The following is a 16,744-nucleotide window of genomic DNA, read 5'->3' on the forward strand; positions in this document are numbered from 1 at the left end:
TGCAACTACATTTAACGAAGGTCCTCGCTTGCACTCTCAAGTATTATCCATGCAGATATGGGGTATTCAAGCGATAGCTGCCGTTACTGTGCCTCGGCACAAAAACGACCAATTTACCAGAACAAATACGGTCAGCAATGCTCGCAACATGAAAGGTAGACCTGTACCGCGAGCAGCATGAAAAGCACTGCTCAAACAGTGAGAACCGCCTCTTTAGTATCGAGTTCGTGAGTGAAGGAGTCCAACTGCAAAAAAAAAAAATGTGCAGGAAATATGTCCAACAAAACAAAATACAGGTGTCGCCCTCATCAGCCGATTTCACAAGTAAAACGTGTGCGTTGACATTGATTTTTAAGGCAGGATCTCAGAGGCTACACTACAAACATTGACTTCAGAACCGTGGCAAGCAGCCTTTTTTGGTAATGGCATCGAGTATGGATAGACTGGCGGGAACATTTTTAAATCCAATATTTTCGGCATTAAATGCACCTTTTGCTATTGGAAAAATTTCAGCACATTCAGAAGGAGCCACTGAATCAATTTTTATTGAGAACAGTAAACAGATGAAGTTGTACTCTGTGACCCTTTAAAAATACAGCACAGAGTTCCAACTACTCAAGATGACCACGATGGCCGGGCTTAGTAGCGAGCTGCTCTCTGCAGGTGAGCATGAATGATGAAGGTCGAACTCAAAAGCGGCGCCCCATAACAACAGGAAATGGCAACACTTCTGTGGAGATTGACAAACCCAAGAGTGGCTAATGACATTCATAAAAAAGTGGAGGCACAACTGGCACACACTTGCAGCCTGAAAACCAACAAGACTCCAGTCAGATCTCCTGCACAGTTACTGACCTGTATTTTAGGCTTGGTGGGACCCCCAAAATGGTTTGAATATTAAACCACTCCGAAAACAAAACTGACAGGATGGTTACGACTGTGTAACGAGAGGTTCAGCAATAGCCGTTTAAGCGTGTAGTTTCAGGGGTACATTCCCGACGCACAAGTCCAATAACTGGAGTTCGAAAAATCAGTTGCCTGCTACATAACTGCACTCTTCGCTGAATTGGTCATGCACTTGATATCACTGGGAGTCATGGTATGAATGGTCTAAGGAGTTGCCCGCGACTAATCAATAAAAAACGGCATTTCAGCACGTACAAGTGAACGAAGCAAGGCATGAAAAACTGGCAATGGCAAAAATCACAGGTCAGTTTCTACACTACTGCAATTATAAGCTTGTGGAGGTCACCAGGAAGGCGACGGTGGCAACATTTATTAAGGGCTGCCGGAGAGGAGGCAGCAGCGTAGTGGCGGTAGCAGCAGCTTCCGGCCCTGGCCAAGGTCCCGAGCATTCCCCTCGGCTCGCGCTTCAGGTTCTTCTTCCTCTTACCGCGTGCCACTACGGTCACTGCAAGGTGGCGCTACAGGGGCCCCCCCCAGCGCAAACAAGGAGTTTGCGCGAGATGAGACGCACTGAAGGAAAAATGCGTAAGAGAGCACAGACAATAAATGAAACGGAACCAATGTGAAAGGCCGGTCAAAGTTCGAATCACTATTTCCATGCGGGGCCGTTGGGTAGGTGGTGAAAGTTCAGGAGGGCGAGCCTGGCTACTTCGCAGTGGTCGACGTTTTCCGCGAAATGTAAGCGCGGATGGGGTGACCAAGTAGATGCTGCCGCCCAAGCAAAGCCGGCTGGCTCGTCTACTGCCTGACATCTTGGATCCGGACTGGGCGGGTGTTGGGCTTGACGCAGTCACGTAGGTGGAGAAGGCTGTAAGCCAGCGGTGGAAAGTGCGGCATACATGCGATCAAGTGCCTGGTACACGGCGGCGTGGGCGGCTGCGGGGCCGGAACGTACATATTAGCTGACGGCTGTGCCGGTGACGCAAAAACGTCGCATGTCGCTGAACTTGCCGCTGGCCACTACTCTCACAGGCTATGATGCACTGAACTATCACAAGGCGCAAAGACGGAGCCGGGGTAGGCAAGTTAAGAGTGCCAGCCGCATTGAAGAGAGCGAACGCTGAGCTAACGGCAGCGTAGTCAGGAGAGGCAAAGGAAGAGTAGGGGACGGCATGTTCACAGATGGCCGTGAGGGATGGTGCAGACGCCACCGGCTGCAGTGAATGAGATGCAGGGTTACGGAGGCGAAACTGGTGACAGCAGTACCAAGCATGGTGATTGTCACCCGCTCTACTTTGCTTGCGAAGGACCCTGAACCAGTGCCAACGCCTGTCCTCAAGCCAAACCGGGCCACCGCTGAGGGCCCTTCTTGCTCGTTACCGGTGTTCGCATCTTCAGAGAAGCCTGACACCAGTGGCTCAGCCGCCGCCAAACACAGGATTAACGGGAGTGCACCGCTCACAACCTCTCACCCACTGCAGATTCACGTTCCAACTACGCTCCAGCTTCAGCAGCCGCTGTCTAGCGAGCTGTCTAGGCTCAACAGGCTAGCGGACGTGCCCCTGGTTGCTGTCACGGTGCCGAAGCCACCTCCGATTGCCGCTCCCTCATTAGCGTTCCCCTTCGTGAACGGCTCGGAGCCTGTGGCACCACTCAGGCAGCCAGCCACCACGTTGAAGCCCATCAGTCCACGGCTGGCTGTGCGCGTCTCAGCAGCCTCATGCCGTCCACCACAGCCATTCCCCCGCCTCACAACTCGCTGCGCCTCCCGTAGCCGCCCGTCTTGTCACAGGACGGCTTGGACTGGCGACAGCTGAAAGACTCTCGGGACCCCCGACGCATCTGGCTATCTCTGCTGCGCTGCACATCATGCGCCGGCTGGCCGCTACTGCACCAGAACTGCCACTGCTGGGTCCCCTTATGCTGGGTCCCCTGGGCCGATTCACACGACGGACTGTTCGCCCGCGGCCCGCGCATTACGTGTTGGTGTGTCACCAAATCGAGAGGCGTGCTGTCAGCCCGCAGACTGGACAACCAAGGAAGTTCAAGTGCCTCTCCCCTCACGGGAATTAGCGGTGGCCCGCGAAGATGCACGCGCCAGCTCTGGCAACCACCACTCTTGCCAGTATTTCGGCTGCCGCATTTCGCTGAGTGGCGTTGAGCTGGCGCACTGTTTTGACAAGCTGCACTGCGTTCGCTAGGTACCGTGACAAAGCGATCGACTCGGCTAGCAAGGCGAGCCAGACCATTGAGGAATTGGACAAAGGGCCGCACCTGCACCATTCAATTGCAGTCATGGGTAGGGAGGAAAAACCAGTTTGACCAGCGTTGCCAATGCTTTAAAATGATCTGGCAACAGTGGTACACCCAGCGTGTCGTCTGCTCTTTTGGTCCGTTGCATCCTCTTGATGTCATCGGATCGCAGGCCAGTTTTTAGTGGCGCATGAACACGTGATGCGCGGACCGTGGGCGAATAGTCCGTCGTGTGAATCGGCCATTAGCAGGTTGTCTCACCTTCTGCACCTGCCCTAAGCGTCCCTCGCCGGCCCCCGAAAGCTCGGCCGCAACGCCACAGCCATGTAGCGCCCCACGCGGCTGGCAGTGCGCCTGATATCGAAAAGGACGAAGTGTTCCCAGCACGCGCTGGTTGGAACGCTCGGGACCTTGGCCATGGCCGGACGCCGCCGCCGCCGCTCTGCTGCTATCTCTTCTCTGGCAGCTATCAATAAATGTGGCCACAGTAGCCTTCCTGGGCGACCTCCACAAGCTGAACAGAGTGCACACAACGACAGCGTCCCACCAACTGAAAGAGCACCACACCGAAATCCACACTGCAGCCACATCACACCGAATGTGAAAACGTGGAGCTCAAAATTACGGGCACCGACAATGCTTCTTTGCAGCTAAGCACCAAGATCTAGATGAGATCCAGACAGGGCCTCCTGAATTCGGCCATGCAAGCAGAAAATCAGAGTGCCCAGTTCCACAACTCAAATCACATAGCATATTTATATAAAAAAGAAAAACAGTTGCACAACACAAAAAAACATAGCATATTTCTAAAAAAAAAACAGTTCCACAACACAGATAATGTTGTTTACTAGGAAGCGCAAAAAACGGACGAGGGACTTTTAACAGCAGGCTTCCCTGGCCCGGTTATTTCAGCTGTCGCTGAAGCCCTCCTGCAGAAGCATAAAGGCACCCAGAAAAAATTGGAACCCCCTTCTTCAAAGCCGGTGGTGGTCCCTTATGTGCACCAACTCTCCCACAACCTGAAAAAAGTGGCTGCAGGCACCATGTGCCCTTGGTGTTGCCAGCACCCAACAAGCTAAGCTGTGCCCTCGCATGACTGGTAGTGCCGGCAGGGGCTGGAACAAAAAACATGGGTTCGCATACGCTAAATGTGCAACAGGTGTGGTGTACAGCATTCCCCTCTCATGTGGGGCTTCAAATGTTGGCCAAACTGGCCGCTGTATTAATGACCAGCTAGGGGAGTATGCCATAAACGTAGAAAATAATGATACTAGTGCTAATCTCGTGTGGCACCTTGCTTCGTGCACATGTAGGGCAAGATTGGAGAAGACCACGATTCTTGGCAAGAGCGGTAATGATAAGGCTAGGCTCGTTTTAGTGGCTTATTATATCAGAAAGCTGTCCGAACGTTGTGTCAGTGACACGTCTGTACACTTATGTTCATCTGAACATGTTTTTTTAGATTCGCTTTTCATTAACTTGTGCACTTGACTGATGTGCGGTCTTTATGCCGTCTCTACGCGCATGCTCGGCATTCTGTCCTTATATATATCCCCTGTACTACAGCATGAATAAACAGTTGGTAGTGGCACTTGTGAACGTGTTTTTGCGTCCCCTACTCCGTCCCTCGTCCGTTTTTTGCGCTTCCTAGTAAACAACATGCACCAACAACTAGCCCGGCAACTTGCTCTCCTGAACAAATAATGTATTGATGAAAAACAGAAACGCTCCATGGCAGTTTTTACACTGCTTGGCAGAGCTCCAAAGCACGCAGTGTTTCTACTAGCAGGCTGCCCTCAACTTGAAAAACCTCATTCATATTACTCTCCAGCCATATTAACTCTTTCATTACCACACCTATCCAAATCGATCACCGGTGATTGATGCTTTAAATCGCCGATTTCGACAGGTTGGAATTGTTTCACGTGCACCTAGCGCCATCCAGTGGTTAGTCTAGGCACTGCACTTGTAGAAACAGTTTAAATTTTCCTGCTCTGGTGACGTTCTGATTTTTGATGCACCTTTTTGAGAACTAATGCGCATGTGCTGTTGCGAAAGGGCCCATGTGCTGTTGCGAAAGGGGGCATGGCGTCCGCGCTTGAGAGAAGAACCTGCCACGCGTGGTAATGCAGCAAATTTTTGTGATCAAAAGACTCCCAGCAAGTGAAATATTGAATCATATTGTCGGCTTTGTTATCTGGCAGTGTTGAGTGGTGATAATTACCTAAAAATGATGCCAGCTATTCACTAGTGAGCTTTGACTTGGAGTCCGGGCGGTTTTATTCCACGAAAACGCATTCCTGAAAGTCCGCCACATGTCCAACTTGCATACCTGGCCTTTACAGCCAGTTTGCAGCAGTTTTGGTTTCGCTTCTCTTGTTAAATCCGCTAGAGGGCCACATCCGGTGTTACCATATCGCTGCAACGCCAGTCGCTCCGGTCGCTGTAATGGCGTCGTCGTCCCACGTGACTGCGCCGCACGGAAAGCGTTCTGCTCAAAAGTATTCTACACCCGCACCTGATTTTAGTGATGAGAATTCGAGCTTCGAGTCTGAAGATGACACTCAAGAGCACAGACCTTTGGGTTAGTTGGTGCATTGCAGTCATGTACAAGCGCAGAACAAACAGGGACAAAAAAGGATGGGACACCATGAGCGCTTCAAGCGCTTGTGGTGTCCCATCCTTCTTTGTCCCTGTTTGTTCTGCGCTTGTACATGACTGAAGATGACAGTACCTCTGCTTCAAGCTCTGACGGTGATGATGTTTCAAGTCAGCCCGGGACATCCGCAGCTGCTCACCGGTGAGTTACCTTTATGGCCCTGAGCAGTCACTGGCGTAGTGTGCGCTTATCTGCCGACATTTGTGCACAAGCTTATAGCTATTCTTGTTATCTGCAGGCTCCGTAAGTCGCTAGGCCAGGATGTGCTGCCACCGGCTGTGGAGAAACTTCAGTTCACGCCAAGAAGGCCGCCCAGAGCACACCTCGGCCAAGCACTTCGAAGCAGCGCAAGACGTTTTACAAGAGCGCGCAATTTTTTCCTCCCATTCTTCACCGCAGAAGTGATATGTACTATCTGTAAAAATACGAACAAATATGCTTGGATGCATATTTGGAGCTTCCAAGCTATGCTGAAAGAGATGGGTCATGGGATGAAGCGACTCCCGACGGACTAGTGAAGTTCATTGGACTGCTCATTTATATGGGCATTGTGAACGTACCACACATCCACCTTTACTGGAATACCTCTCTGTGGATGAAATAATAGGGAAATCGAAAGGAAGATCGGGTATTCGGCAATACATGTGGGACAAAATTGTAAAGTGGGGATACAAATTGTGGGTACTTGCCGATTCACAGACTGGCTATTCCGTTCAATTTTATGTGTACGCAGGCAAACGGGAAACAGCTAGTGCAAGTGGACTAGCAATTGATATGGTGACGCAACTGTGCAATAACTACCTCAATCAAGCATATGTTATCTACATGAATAACTTTTACACATCTGCGTCTCTCTTTGCTCACCAGCTAAATCACAAAACCCTCGCTTGTGGCACGACACGTAAAGATCGTCGGTGCTTCCCATCTGAACTGAAGGAGGTGTCGTGGGAAAAGAAGGCAAAGAGAGGTGATGTTCGGTGGCTCCGACGGAACAACATCCTCTATTTGCAATGGAAGGACAGGAAGGTTGTCCACGTGATGTCTACAGCGCACACTGCCAACAGACATGTACAGCCACAAGAAAAGAGAAAAGAAGGGGCGTGTGGACTACCATGCCTATCGAGAAGCCGCTACTGACTGACGACTATAATTCTAGATTGCTTGGTGTTGATAAGTCGGGTCAGCTGTTTGCATCTTATAACGCTTTGATGAAGGGCGTGAGGTGGCGGAAAACACTCTTCGTTCAATGTATTGACATCACTGTTGTGAATAGCTTCATTATTTTTCAAGAGCACCGCCAGCAACACCTCTCGACACCGGAATTTCAAAGGAGTGCCCACTTCGACCCACTTTCTTTTTGGATGGAGCTCACCCAACCGCTGCTCGAGCTTGATGATGAAGAGGTTGCCCAACTAGATCCTATCCCAAAAGAAGTGCTGCACCATCCGCAAAAGATGCCGAAAATGCAAAACTGCAGATGTGCTTGAAGGAACGAAAAATCAAACAAAAGACTAACGTTTTCTGCGAGAACTTCAGAGTGCACCTGTGCCTCACGAAAACCAGGGGCTGCTTCACCACATGGCACGAGCGATGAAGCTGTTCCCGGTCTCTATTATGTAGCTGAAGAACGGCGTTGTACAGAGAATTTATTTTTTTTTTGACAGTGTTCTTGAGTCATTGATCTTCAATATGTATATTCTAAATTTTCTTTATTAATAATGCATATGTACATATTGTGCCTTTCCTTTCTTGTTTTTATCAACTCGCCCATAAAATGGCATTTTTCCAAATTTTTGTGTGTTCAATAGTAAATTGTTTGCCCTGTAACTTAAGTTTTTGGAAAGAGCATTCCATCATGTGCAATTTGGCATGCTGCAAGTGTGCTGGAGTATTATTTGTATTGGCAAAAAAATTTCTTCCGAGACCTATGAAAAACGGCCATTTTCTCGCGGTAACGAAAAAGTTAAGATAACTGATAACTCAAACCCCGTAAAGAGCACGTAAGAAACACGAAGCTGGCATATTTAAACTCAGTTCGTGTGACACTGTTCCACCAGTTGAGACAGCTATACAGGTGTTCACTGATTTCATGTTTTCACTGTGTCTTGATGCCTTAAAAATGGCCTTCGGTGGCAAGGCGCTGTTGATGCTCAAGGTCTGCCCAGCTTGTCGACTTCACCATTCCATGCAGTCCATTTCCTTCCTTGTAAGTCAACGAGGTAATATAAAAAACAAGAACTGCCCCGCGCTTCGCCAGACTGGCAGCCAGTAGCAGACACAATCACCCGGCACCACGTTGCTTGCACCACGCACAGCACACGTGCATAACTAAGCTGGTGCTGAACTGGCCGTTATGCATAGCACAGTTCTCTTCGCATAAGTACATTGTGATAGTCGTGGTACCAGCTAGTGCGTCATCGTTGCAGCATACTGTTCGTTGCCGCACACTGTTCAAATCCCCGTGCAGCTATTCACCTAGCTAGGAAAAGGTCACGTCGGTGATGCCGAGTCATTGCCTTGGACAATCTCGGGAGTGATGGAGAGCGGCAGGGCAGTTTCGGGACACGACTCGTCTCCGGAGCATGACGCATTGCCGGGGTTCCGGTTTGAGTGGTGGTTCTCGACCAGGAAGAGCACCAGCTGTGACAGTGCGTGGCTCTGGTTCTCCGCTGCCTGTGCCTGCCGCTCGGCCGCCTGCGCAATCCGCTGCTGGGCACTCAGCAGGTCCTGCAGCAGCGCCGTTTGCTGCAAAAGGGGGCAGTTATGATAATGATAAACACAGTCGCTTCACAAAACTCCATTTATTTGTTTATTTATTTTGTCCTGGGGGGGAAAAGCATTATAAAAGGGAATGGGCAATACATAGTAACACTGACGAAATACAAAACAAGTGCAGAGAACAAGAAATGCAAAAACAAGGATAACAGAGCAAGTGATCAACACAGTATTGCACATTACAAACAGTAACAGCACAATGGCAGCTGTGAAACACAATAGGTGGACACCACTGCCACTGACCCAAGGGAGTGAGTTATACACCTTTCCTCAAAACCAACGCAGTCCAAAGCCTAACCCCTAACCCCTTCCTTAGTTTTGAGAACAGGAAAGGCGCATAACTGCCTCATGCACCTCCATCTCACAGCGTGACTGAGGTGCCCAGTGAGCCAGTAATGTGCTATTTCTTTCCTGAAAACCGGGGGGTGGGGTTCAGACTGCGAATATGACAACACTGGGAACTAGACTACAGTTGAATCCCTTTATAACAGACAAGTACTGGAGAGGAGCTTTTATTTATTATATAAGAGATCTCTTATAAGCAGCGTCTTGTGCTTTCGTTACTTACTGATCCGTCGCTGTGTTTATGCTGCCACCCAGTGACTATGAATTTCACAAAAGAAGTCTATAGCTTGTCACAAGAGCTCATCAGCAGGAAAGGTAGCTGTTCATTCCGTCTGATTGGCATATGTCAAGATGCCATAAGCTTTCTACTGCACTGCAGCTGCACTAGTTGGCAGTCTGTGTGTACAATATTTTGTAGCAGAACAGTAGCACACCTAGCCGTTGGTAACTTCAAGTCGTAAAAACAAAAATTTTCTGAGATAAATGTGGTTCAGAGATGTGCAAAGTATCTAAATTTGTCTAGTTTACTGACCGTGAATTGTAGAAATTTGTAAGCATTACATTGTAGAACAAACTCAGTCATGCAAAGCGAGAACTGAATTATAATAAAAGTTGCCCCATGTAGCAGCACTGTAGCGCATGAAATATGGCCCACGAAAAGCGCGCCTGCTTTGAGCGCACGATCGCATACTGATAAGGCGGCCGCCGCTATTTGAGAAGGCATGCTTCTTCCCATGTGTCCCCTCCTTAGATCAGCACGCCCATCGTTGCAGTGGGAAACAGACTCGCTCCACACCCTGTTTACGTTCTCCAGGGTCTCCGCCGTAGCTTTAAAGCCTGGAGTGGAGGCTGCACGTCGGCTATTAGCGCAGCACCGAAATCATACCAACTTCAGAGTACTGCAGTGCGCTAGCGGAGTCGTGCCCGCTGGCTTGTCGCCCAACCTGTGGGCCGTGCAAGCCGTTGACTGAGTCTTTTTTTTTTTTTTCAGGTTTCGAGCTTCTTGATTGCGGGAGTAGCGCGAGCAGCTCCAATGTGCGCTACTACCATTCTAGGCATGTACAGACACCTGCGCACTCGCACCCGTATTCCGCTGGCCACTCTTCATGCAGCAATCGCAATTAATGTGCCGTCATAGAAGTTTTACATCTAGCTGGCCCATTCTACATTAGTTTCAGTCTTAACAAATATCACAGGAGCGATCATATCTTGCCTTCTCCCTCGTGAACGGAAACAGTTTGCGAGTGATGGCACAGCATCTGCGGAGTGGGTAAGTGACCCCACAAGTTATGCATTTACTCGCGCAATGAACGCACTTTTTTTCCAGAAAAGTTCACATCAACTTGTGGCGGGGGTTTATTATGGGAGGAAAAAAAAAGAGTTTCGGCACATTTTTTGCGAGTCGATTTTTATTATACATCTGCCCACCCGCCCGTCCGTTTGTCTGTCCGTCAACAGAGCACTCGGTCAGCCACGTTCGTGTCACCGGTGTTTAGCATCGCTCGCTTTGAAAAGTGTTTGCTGTATCAGAGCATGACCCAACGATTTTGTGACAGTCGCTGGCACCAACCAATCGATAGTCAACGGTGCCAGACAATCGTGGCGAAATAAAGCGGACATGCTGAACACCGCACGCGCCTGTAGATAGGGAGTGCCTTTTTTTATGAGACTAAAAAAAAAGAGCAGGATGATTGCAGGTGTGTAATGTGAATGTCTAAGCGCCAGCTGTGGCATGAGAGAGGTTAGGTATTTTTGCTCCCAATTCTGAGCCCAACAAATCTCTTGGGAGTCTGAAAGTCCTGCCTTCATAGCATTTCAGTGTAAAGTATGTTTCATAGCGTTCTGGTTTAAACTGCTACCCCCCTCTTCAATGCTCGAGCGCTGGCCAACATTGTAATCATATACTGGTGCAACCGGACGTGGCAGCCGGTGCCAGCCGGTGCTTGGAGCGGCAGTGCACCAAGCATTCTGCGCCGTCGATGCTGCTTTGCAGGGCACTCAGCATCTTGGTGCTTCGCCAAGTTCGCCGCACCACTCCCACGACGTGTTGAGCTCATTTGGGTGCCCGCACACTTGGGAAATCCTGGCAACGAGGCTGACGGGGAGTCAACGGAGGACGCTGCTACCACGTGCTACGGCCAGGGGTGTCTCCAGCGCTGTTGCCACCCATCCGGGTGGTGCCCCCAATGCCAACAACACCGGCATCACCTCCACGGGCGCTTGGACCGGGAGCTTGTACGACACAGCGAACGACGGCACCAGCGACGCCAGCCTGAGCTCGTCGAATGCCATCTCGACGCTGGCTACTGGATCCATACAACGCCGGATCCGCACCAAACCAACCGTGAGCACGAACGCCGACCGCTACCAGTAGAATGCTAGTAGTAGATGCTAGTAGCAGTGTTACCGGGTTATGTGTATTGACTGCTCTCTAGTTTTGTGCGCCAGTGTTCGTGTCACGTAGGATGTATTAGACGTGTGTCTGTGTGGGTACACCTGTCACCTAGTACATTCTTTCGGCCCGAGTGTTCTCCGGGGACATCTGTGACAAGGACACTCAGAGCAACATTATTTTCCAGAGTTATCATCGAAAGGATGGCCTTGTCCGTCGAAAGCGTGAGCAGCTGGGATAGCAGGTAGATGATCGCCTGACGCTGATTAAGGAAATCCATGCCCAAGATCACTTCGTGGGAGCATTGCCGTAGCACAACGAAGGTTGCAGGATAGGTGTGTCCTTGCAGAGGCGGTCCAGTGTGTCGCCGATGTGGGGGACGGGGTAGACGTCCTTCTTTGTTATGTTGTTCAAGCGGCCGTAATACACGCAGAATCGAAGTGCGCCGTCTTTCTTTCTCACTAGAACGACCGGTGCTACCCATGGGCTGTTTGAAGGCTGGATGACGGCATCACGAAGCATTTCTTCGACTTGGTCTCGGATGGCTTGTCGTTCTCGCGGTGACACACGGTACGGGCTTTGACGGAGAGGTCGGACGTGTTGGGCCGTTATAATGCGATGCTTGGCAATTTGGCGTTTGTCAGACCTTCGGCGATGTCGAAAAACACTCACTGTAGCTTCGAAGCAGATTGCGGATCTGGTCTTGTCTCTTCCGGGACAGGGCTGGGTTGATGTTGAAAGTGGGCGATTTTTTTTGGTCAGGCGAATCTTTTTTGCGGATGGGTGGGAGAGGGCGAAGGAGTCTCGTATGTCGGATATTTCGTCGGAAAAAAGAAATCGTCGTTCTGCTGTTAATGTGCCGGTATTCTTTGCTAAATTTAGTGAGCAGTACTTCGGCCTGGCCATTGCGGAAATATGCGATGCCTCTTGCGATTCTCATTCCTCGGTCTAGAAGCAAATGCATGTTCCACTCGATGATGGCTTCAGCGTTAATGGTTTTCGTGGCACCTACCTGCACGATAACGCTTGAACGGATGGGACGCTCACTTCTTCCTCCAGGACACTCAGGGCAACGGGATTTTCCAGAGTTTTCATCGAAGGGATGGCCTCGTCCGTCAAAAGCGTGATCAGCTTGGATCGCAGGTTGATGGTCGCCTGATGCTCATTAAAGAAATCCATGCCCAAGATAACTTGGCAGGAACAATGCCGTAGCACAACGAAGGACGCAGGATTGGTATGTCCTTTGACAGTCACTCGCGCTATGCATCGTCCTGATGGTGTAATGAGGTGACCCCCTGCGGTGCCAATTTGTGGGCCGTTCCAAGCGGTCGTGACTTTCCTCAGCTGCACAGCGAATGTTCCATTCATCACAGAGAAATCGGCTCCTGTGTAAACTAGAGCGGTAAATTTCCGGCCGTCGATAATTACTTCTAAGTTGGACGTCCTGGCTCTTGCGTTGCACGTCGTCCTGGGCGTCAGGTCATGGCTTCATCGGGTATGCGAATCGTGGGCAGAACGTCTCGTCGAAGCTTTTCTTGGTAGCGGAGTCGCTTTGAAGGCGGTTCGCGTCGTGGTCATGGTTGTCATTGTATGCAGCGTTGGCGTGTCGGGGGCGGCGTCTTCGTGCGGCATGGCCGTTGGAGGATCTTTGGAGTTACGCTCGGGAGCAACCTCACCACCAGAGGTTGCTGTCTTTAGTTTCCCCTACGTGGGCTGGGAGACCTTCCTCGTACCGCGGCTGCGTAGCTGCGGTGTGGTGACACAAAGCGCGAGGCTGATGGCGATGGTGAGTGCGAAAGGCGGTTGGGCGAGTACTCCTCTCGACGTAGGTACTCGTCGATTACCTGCGGAAGTTGGCCGAAGCGTTTTCGTGGTGCGTCAGTGACAAATTCACAAAGACCGATACGCTGGTACAGGCAGTGACGAAGAATATGGCTGGCCTCACTGCAATGGAAGCACAATGATCGGTTTTCATGGTTGGTGAACAGCACAACAAAGGTGGGACAAAGGCAAGAGAAGTGCTGTCAATTGTCCATGTCAGTTGTCGGAAGTCCTCCAGGCGTCGCATTTCCTGGAGCTTGAGCGTCGCTCATAGGCAGGGCGGGCGGGGGCAAGGAGGTGGTGTTCTGTAACAAGTGGCTCATCTCGGAGAGGACGTCGGGGGTATTGGGGATGCAGAGTGCGTACTGCAGCGGCATAAGTCATGGGTTGGCGTTCTGTGGGCGCCGGGATGCCAAGTGACTGTTGCACTTATTCCCGCACCACATCCATAAGAGTTGCTGCTAGGGGCTGTGCGGAGGATGGCAGCAGTTTCCGCAGCTCCTCGCGGAGGATTTCGCAGATAACTTCCCGCAAGTTGTCGCTGGTGGTGGTCGTCATGTCCAGACGGATTGCCATAGACAGTGGAAGTGGACAGTGGTTGCACTGCCGAGGGTCTTATCGGTGGTGCAGGCTTCTTGCATGAATTTCTCGATGGTTTTCGGTGGCTGGCAGACGAGACTGGCAAAGAGTTGTTCTTTGACAACGCGCAGCAGGAACTGAACTTTCTTTTCCTCAGTCATATCGGGATCAGCGCGGCAAAAGAGGCGCTTCATTTCTTCCCCGTAACCGCGTAGTCTCGTTTGGAAGCTGGATCCTGGACTTGAGGAGTCGTTTGGCTCTTTCATTCCTCATGACAATAGTGAACGTCTTCAGAAGTTCTCTCTTGAACAGCCCCATGTCGTTAGGGAAGACTCGTGGTTTTCATACCACCTGTGTACTGAGCCCTCCTGTGCGAAAAAGACGTGCCAAATTTTCGCCGCATCATCCCAGTTGTTGAATGACGCCACGCGTTCAAATCGGTCCAACCATTCTTCGGGGTCTTCGCCTAGGGCTCCATTGAAAGTTGGCGGCACCCACGACTGTTGGAGTGTGTTTGTAGTCGGCATCTTTGGTGAGGTTGCGATGCTCGTAGCAGCATCTCTTCGCTGTCTGGTGCGGTCCGGCAGGGTCCCAAACTCAGGCTCCTCTCCCTGGAGACGTCAGCTGGCTCGGTGAGCTACTGGCTCGTCCTCGGGAGCGAAGCGCAGAGGGCTGGCATCACGACTTGAAGGGGGTTTCCGGAACATGGAAGGCTACCCAGCACCTCCACCAGATGTCACAAAGTGGTGACTGCAATCCGGGGAGCAGAACGACAGTGAAAATGGTATCTAAACAAAACTATTTATTTGGGCTGACTTGCGCCCACAATGGACTGAATCGCTCGGTGGCGGCGTAGCAACAAGCATGCTCGGCGGTTGTCAAACGGAGTGCCCGCCACTGTCAGCTCAGCTCAATTGAAAGCTCATAAGAGAACTTTCGAGATAAACCGTGCAAAGTTACTCGAACATTCTGGCACAACGTAGAATCAACTCTGCCTGGATGTGATCAATAGAGATAAATCTGGTTGTGTCTTGCATCACAAACAAAGTGACAAAGCGGAATGCCGGCATCTTTGAAGAATTAAACACTGCAGAGATTCACGGCAATAATGCTAATGACATTGTCCCCCTTGTCTCTTAACGCATACATCTGGTTTTTACCTATGCCTAGTTTACTCTTCACTGCTTTTAGACTACCTCCATTCTTTAGGGCATGCTCGATTCTCTCCATATTGAACTTCCTTATGTTGGCTACCTTGCACTTGTTTATTAACATCGACAGCTCTGCTAGTTCTATCCTTTCTGTAAGGTTAGACGCCCTCATGCTTTGGCGTTATTTAATCAGATCTTTCGCCTCCTGAGATAGCTTGCCGGTATCCTGTTGAACCGTCCTAATGCCCACTTCTACTGCGCACTCCGTCATAATAGCTGTCAATATTATCGTTCATTGTATGAATATCGATGCGATCCAGGGACGTGTCCGGACGTTCCATGGCCTCGGACGCAAAGCACTCAGTAACATAGGCCACTTGGTCGGCCCACGCAACGGCAGTAGCTCAGAAAAGGTGACGAGGTTCGTTCGTAAAATTAGTAATCAGGAGTTCCGATTGGCCGTTACGGAGGTGGAGAAGGCTTCGGGCCGACCAAATGCCATGTGTCAGCAGCAAGGAAAGGTTGCCCTTGGCGAATGCAGGTCCATCACGTAGCCCATCATCGCATTTGATGCTTGCAAAAACACTGGAACGCGGCGGGATCAAGACACATTCAGTGGAAATACGAAAGGCGGAGCTGTGTTGACGAACGTCGAAGGTGTCGTCGGCTTTCGCTGTCGAAAACGTAACGGTTCTGTGCCGCAGGTTGATAATAGCACCATTCTCACGGAGAAAACCTATGTTCAAAATCAGGTCGCAAGTACAGTCACGGAGCACCAGGCAGCTAACTATGAACGTTGAGTCGCTGATCTGGACCCTAGCCGTGCACTGTCCAAGCGGAGTAATGATATGGCCCCCCGCCATCCAGATCTGTACGCCACAGCAAGGAGTTGTAACTTTCTTTAGAAGCGCTGCCAATTTGCCACTGATAATTGAAAACTCCGCTCCTGTGTCCACCAACGCGCTAATGCTGTGACCGTCGAGAAGCACGGGTATGTCGAGGGAGAAGCGGTCCTTTACTTCAGCTGCTGTCGTCGACGTCACCAAAGCTCTATCATCGGATGTCTGTGTCGTCAGGGGGTCTTTACAGCGTCGATATGCAGCGACCACGCCCCCAGAGGTCGCTGTCCTCAGTTTTCCCGGCAAGCGGTCCACCGTCGCTCGCGAGGAGTTCGGTGCATTTAGTGAAAACGATGATCGATGAGGTGGCGGTGATTGGGACTGACGGCGTGCCATGGACCACAGAGGTTGCTGGGTCATGTACTCTTCAATCTCACAGGACCGTTGGCCAAACCAGGGCCTAGGTGTATCGGAGGAAAAACCCTGCAGGCCAAGCTCTCGATATGGGCACCGGCGGAACAGGTGACCGGGCTGCCCACAGTGGAAGCACAAACACAGGCGGTCAGGGCCACGCCGGATGTCCGCTCTGCACAAGGATTGTCGATCACTCGGGACGCGGTGCTGCACTGGCTGCACGGAGGATAGCAAGACGTCGTGATGGGTTGGGAAAATTGCCTCTGGATTTGGGGCAGGGTGTCGCGGAGCGTCAGCGTAGGTCGGGTGGCAGTAGTCTGTCTGGTTGGGCGGTGGAAATGCCGGTTGATTTGGGGCAGGGCGTTGCAGAGCTTCAGCGTATGTCGGGAGGCAGTAGTCTGTCTGGATTGGCTGTGGTTCGCCGCGTAGTATCGGAGGCTTGATAGCTTGCTGAACCTCTTAGCGAATAACGCTCATAAGAGAGCTGGCTGCTGGCTGCGACGCACCACAAATCTTCTCTAGCTCGTCATGGACGTTAGCACGGATCATGTAGCGGAGAAAGTCTGTATTGCTGTTGAAAGCCGGGAGGGACTCTGTAACAGAAGCAGCA

The 16,744-nt window shown here is 50.9% G+C and overlaps 1 protein-coding gene across 3 annotated transcripts in view; it reads right to left on the reverse strand.

Annotated features, from left to right (window-relative positions):
* Positions 1-509: 509 nt before the first annotated feature.
* LOC144104954 (uncharacterized) overlaps positions 510-16,744 on the reverse strand; it is a 49,809-nt gene continuing 33,574 nt past the window's right edge. For all 3 annotated transcript variants that reach the window (XM_077638183.1, XM_077638182.1, XM_077638184.1), the window contains one exon: positions 510-8,563. In XM_077638183.1, coding sequence (XP_077494309.1) covers positions 8,309-8,563 — 255 coding nt within the window. In that variant the 3' untranslated portion in view covers positions 510-8,308. The remainder of the gene's footprint in view (positions 8,564-16,744) is intronic.

The sequence above is a fragment of the Amblyomma americanum genome, chromosome 9 (assembly GCF_052857255.1).
Source record: "Amblyomma americanum isolate KBUSLIRL-KWMA chromosome 9, ASM5285725v1, whole genome shotgun sequence".
Lineage (NCBI taxonomy): Eukaryota > Metazoa > Arthropoda > Arachnida > Ixodida > Ixodidae > Amblyomma > Amblyomma americanum.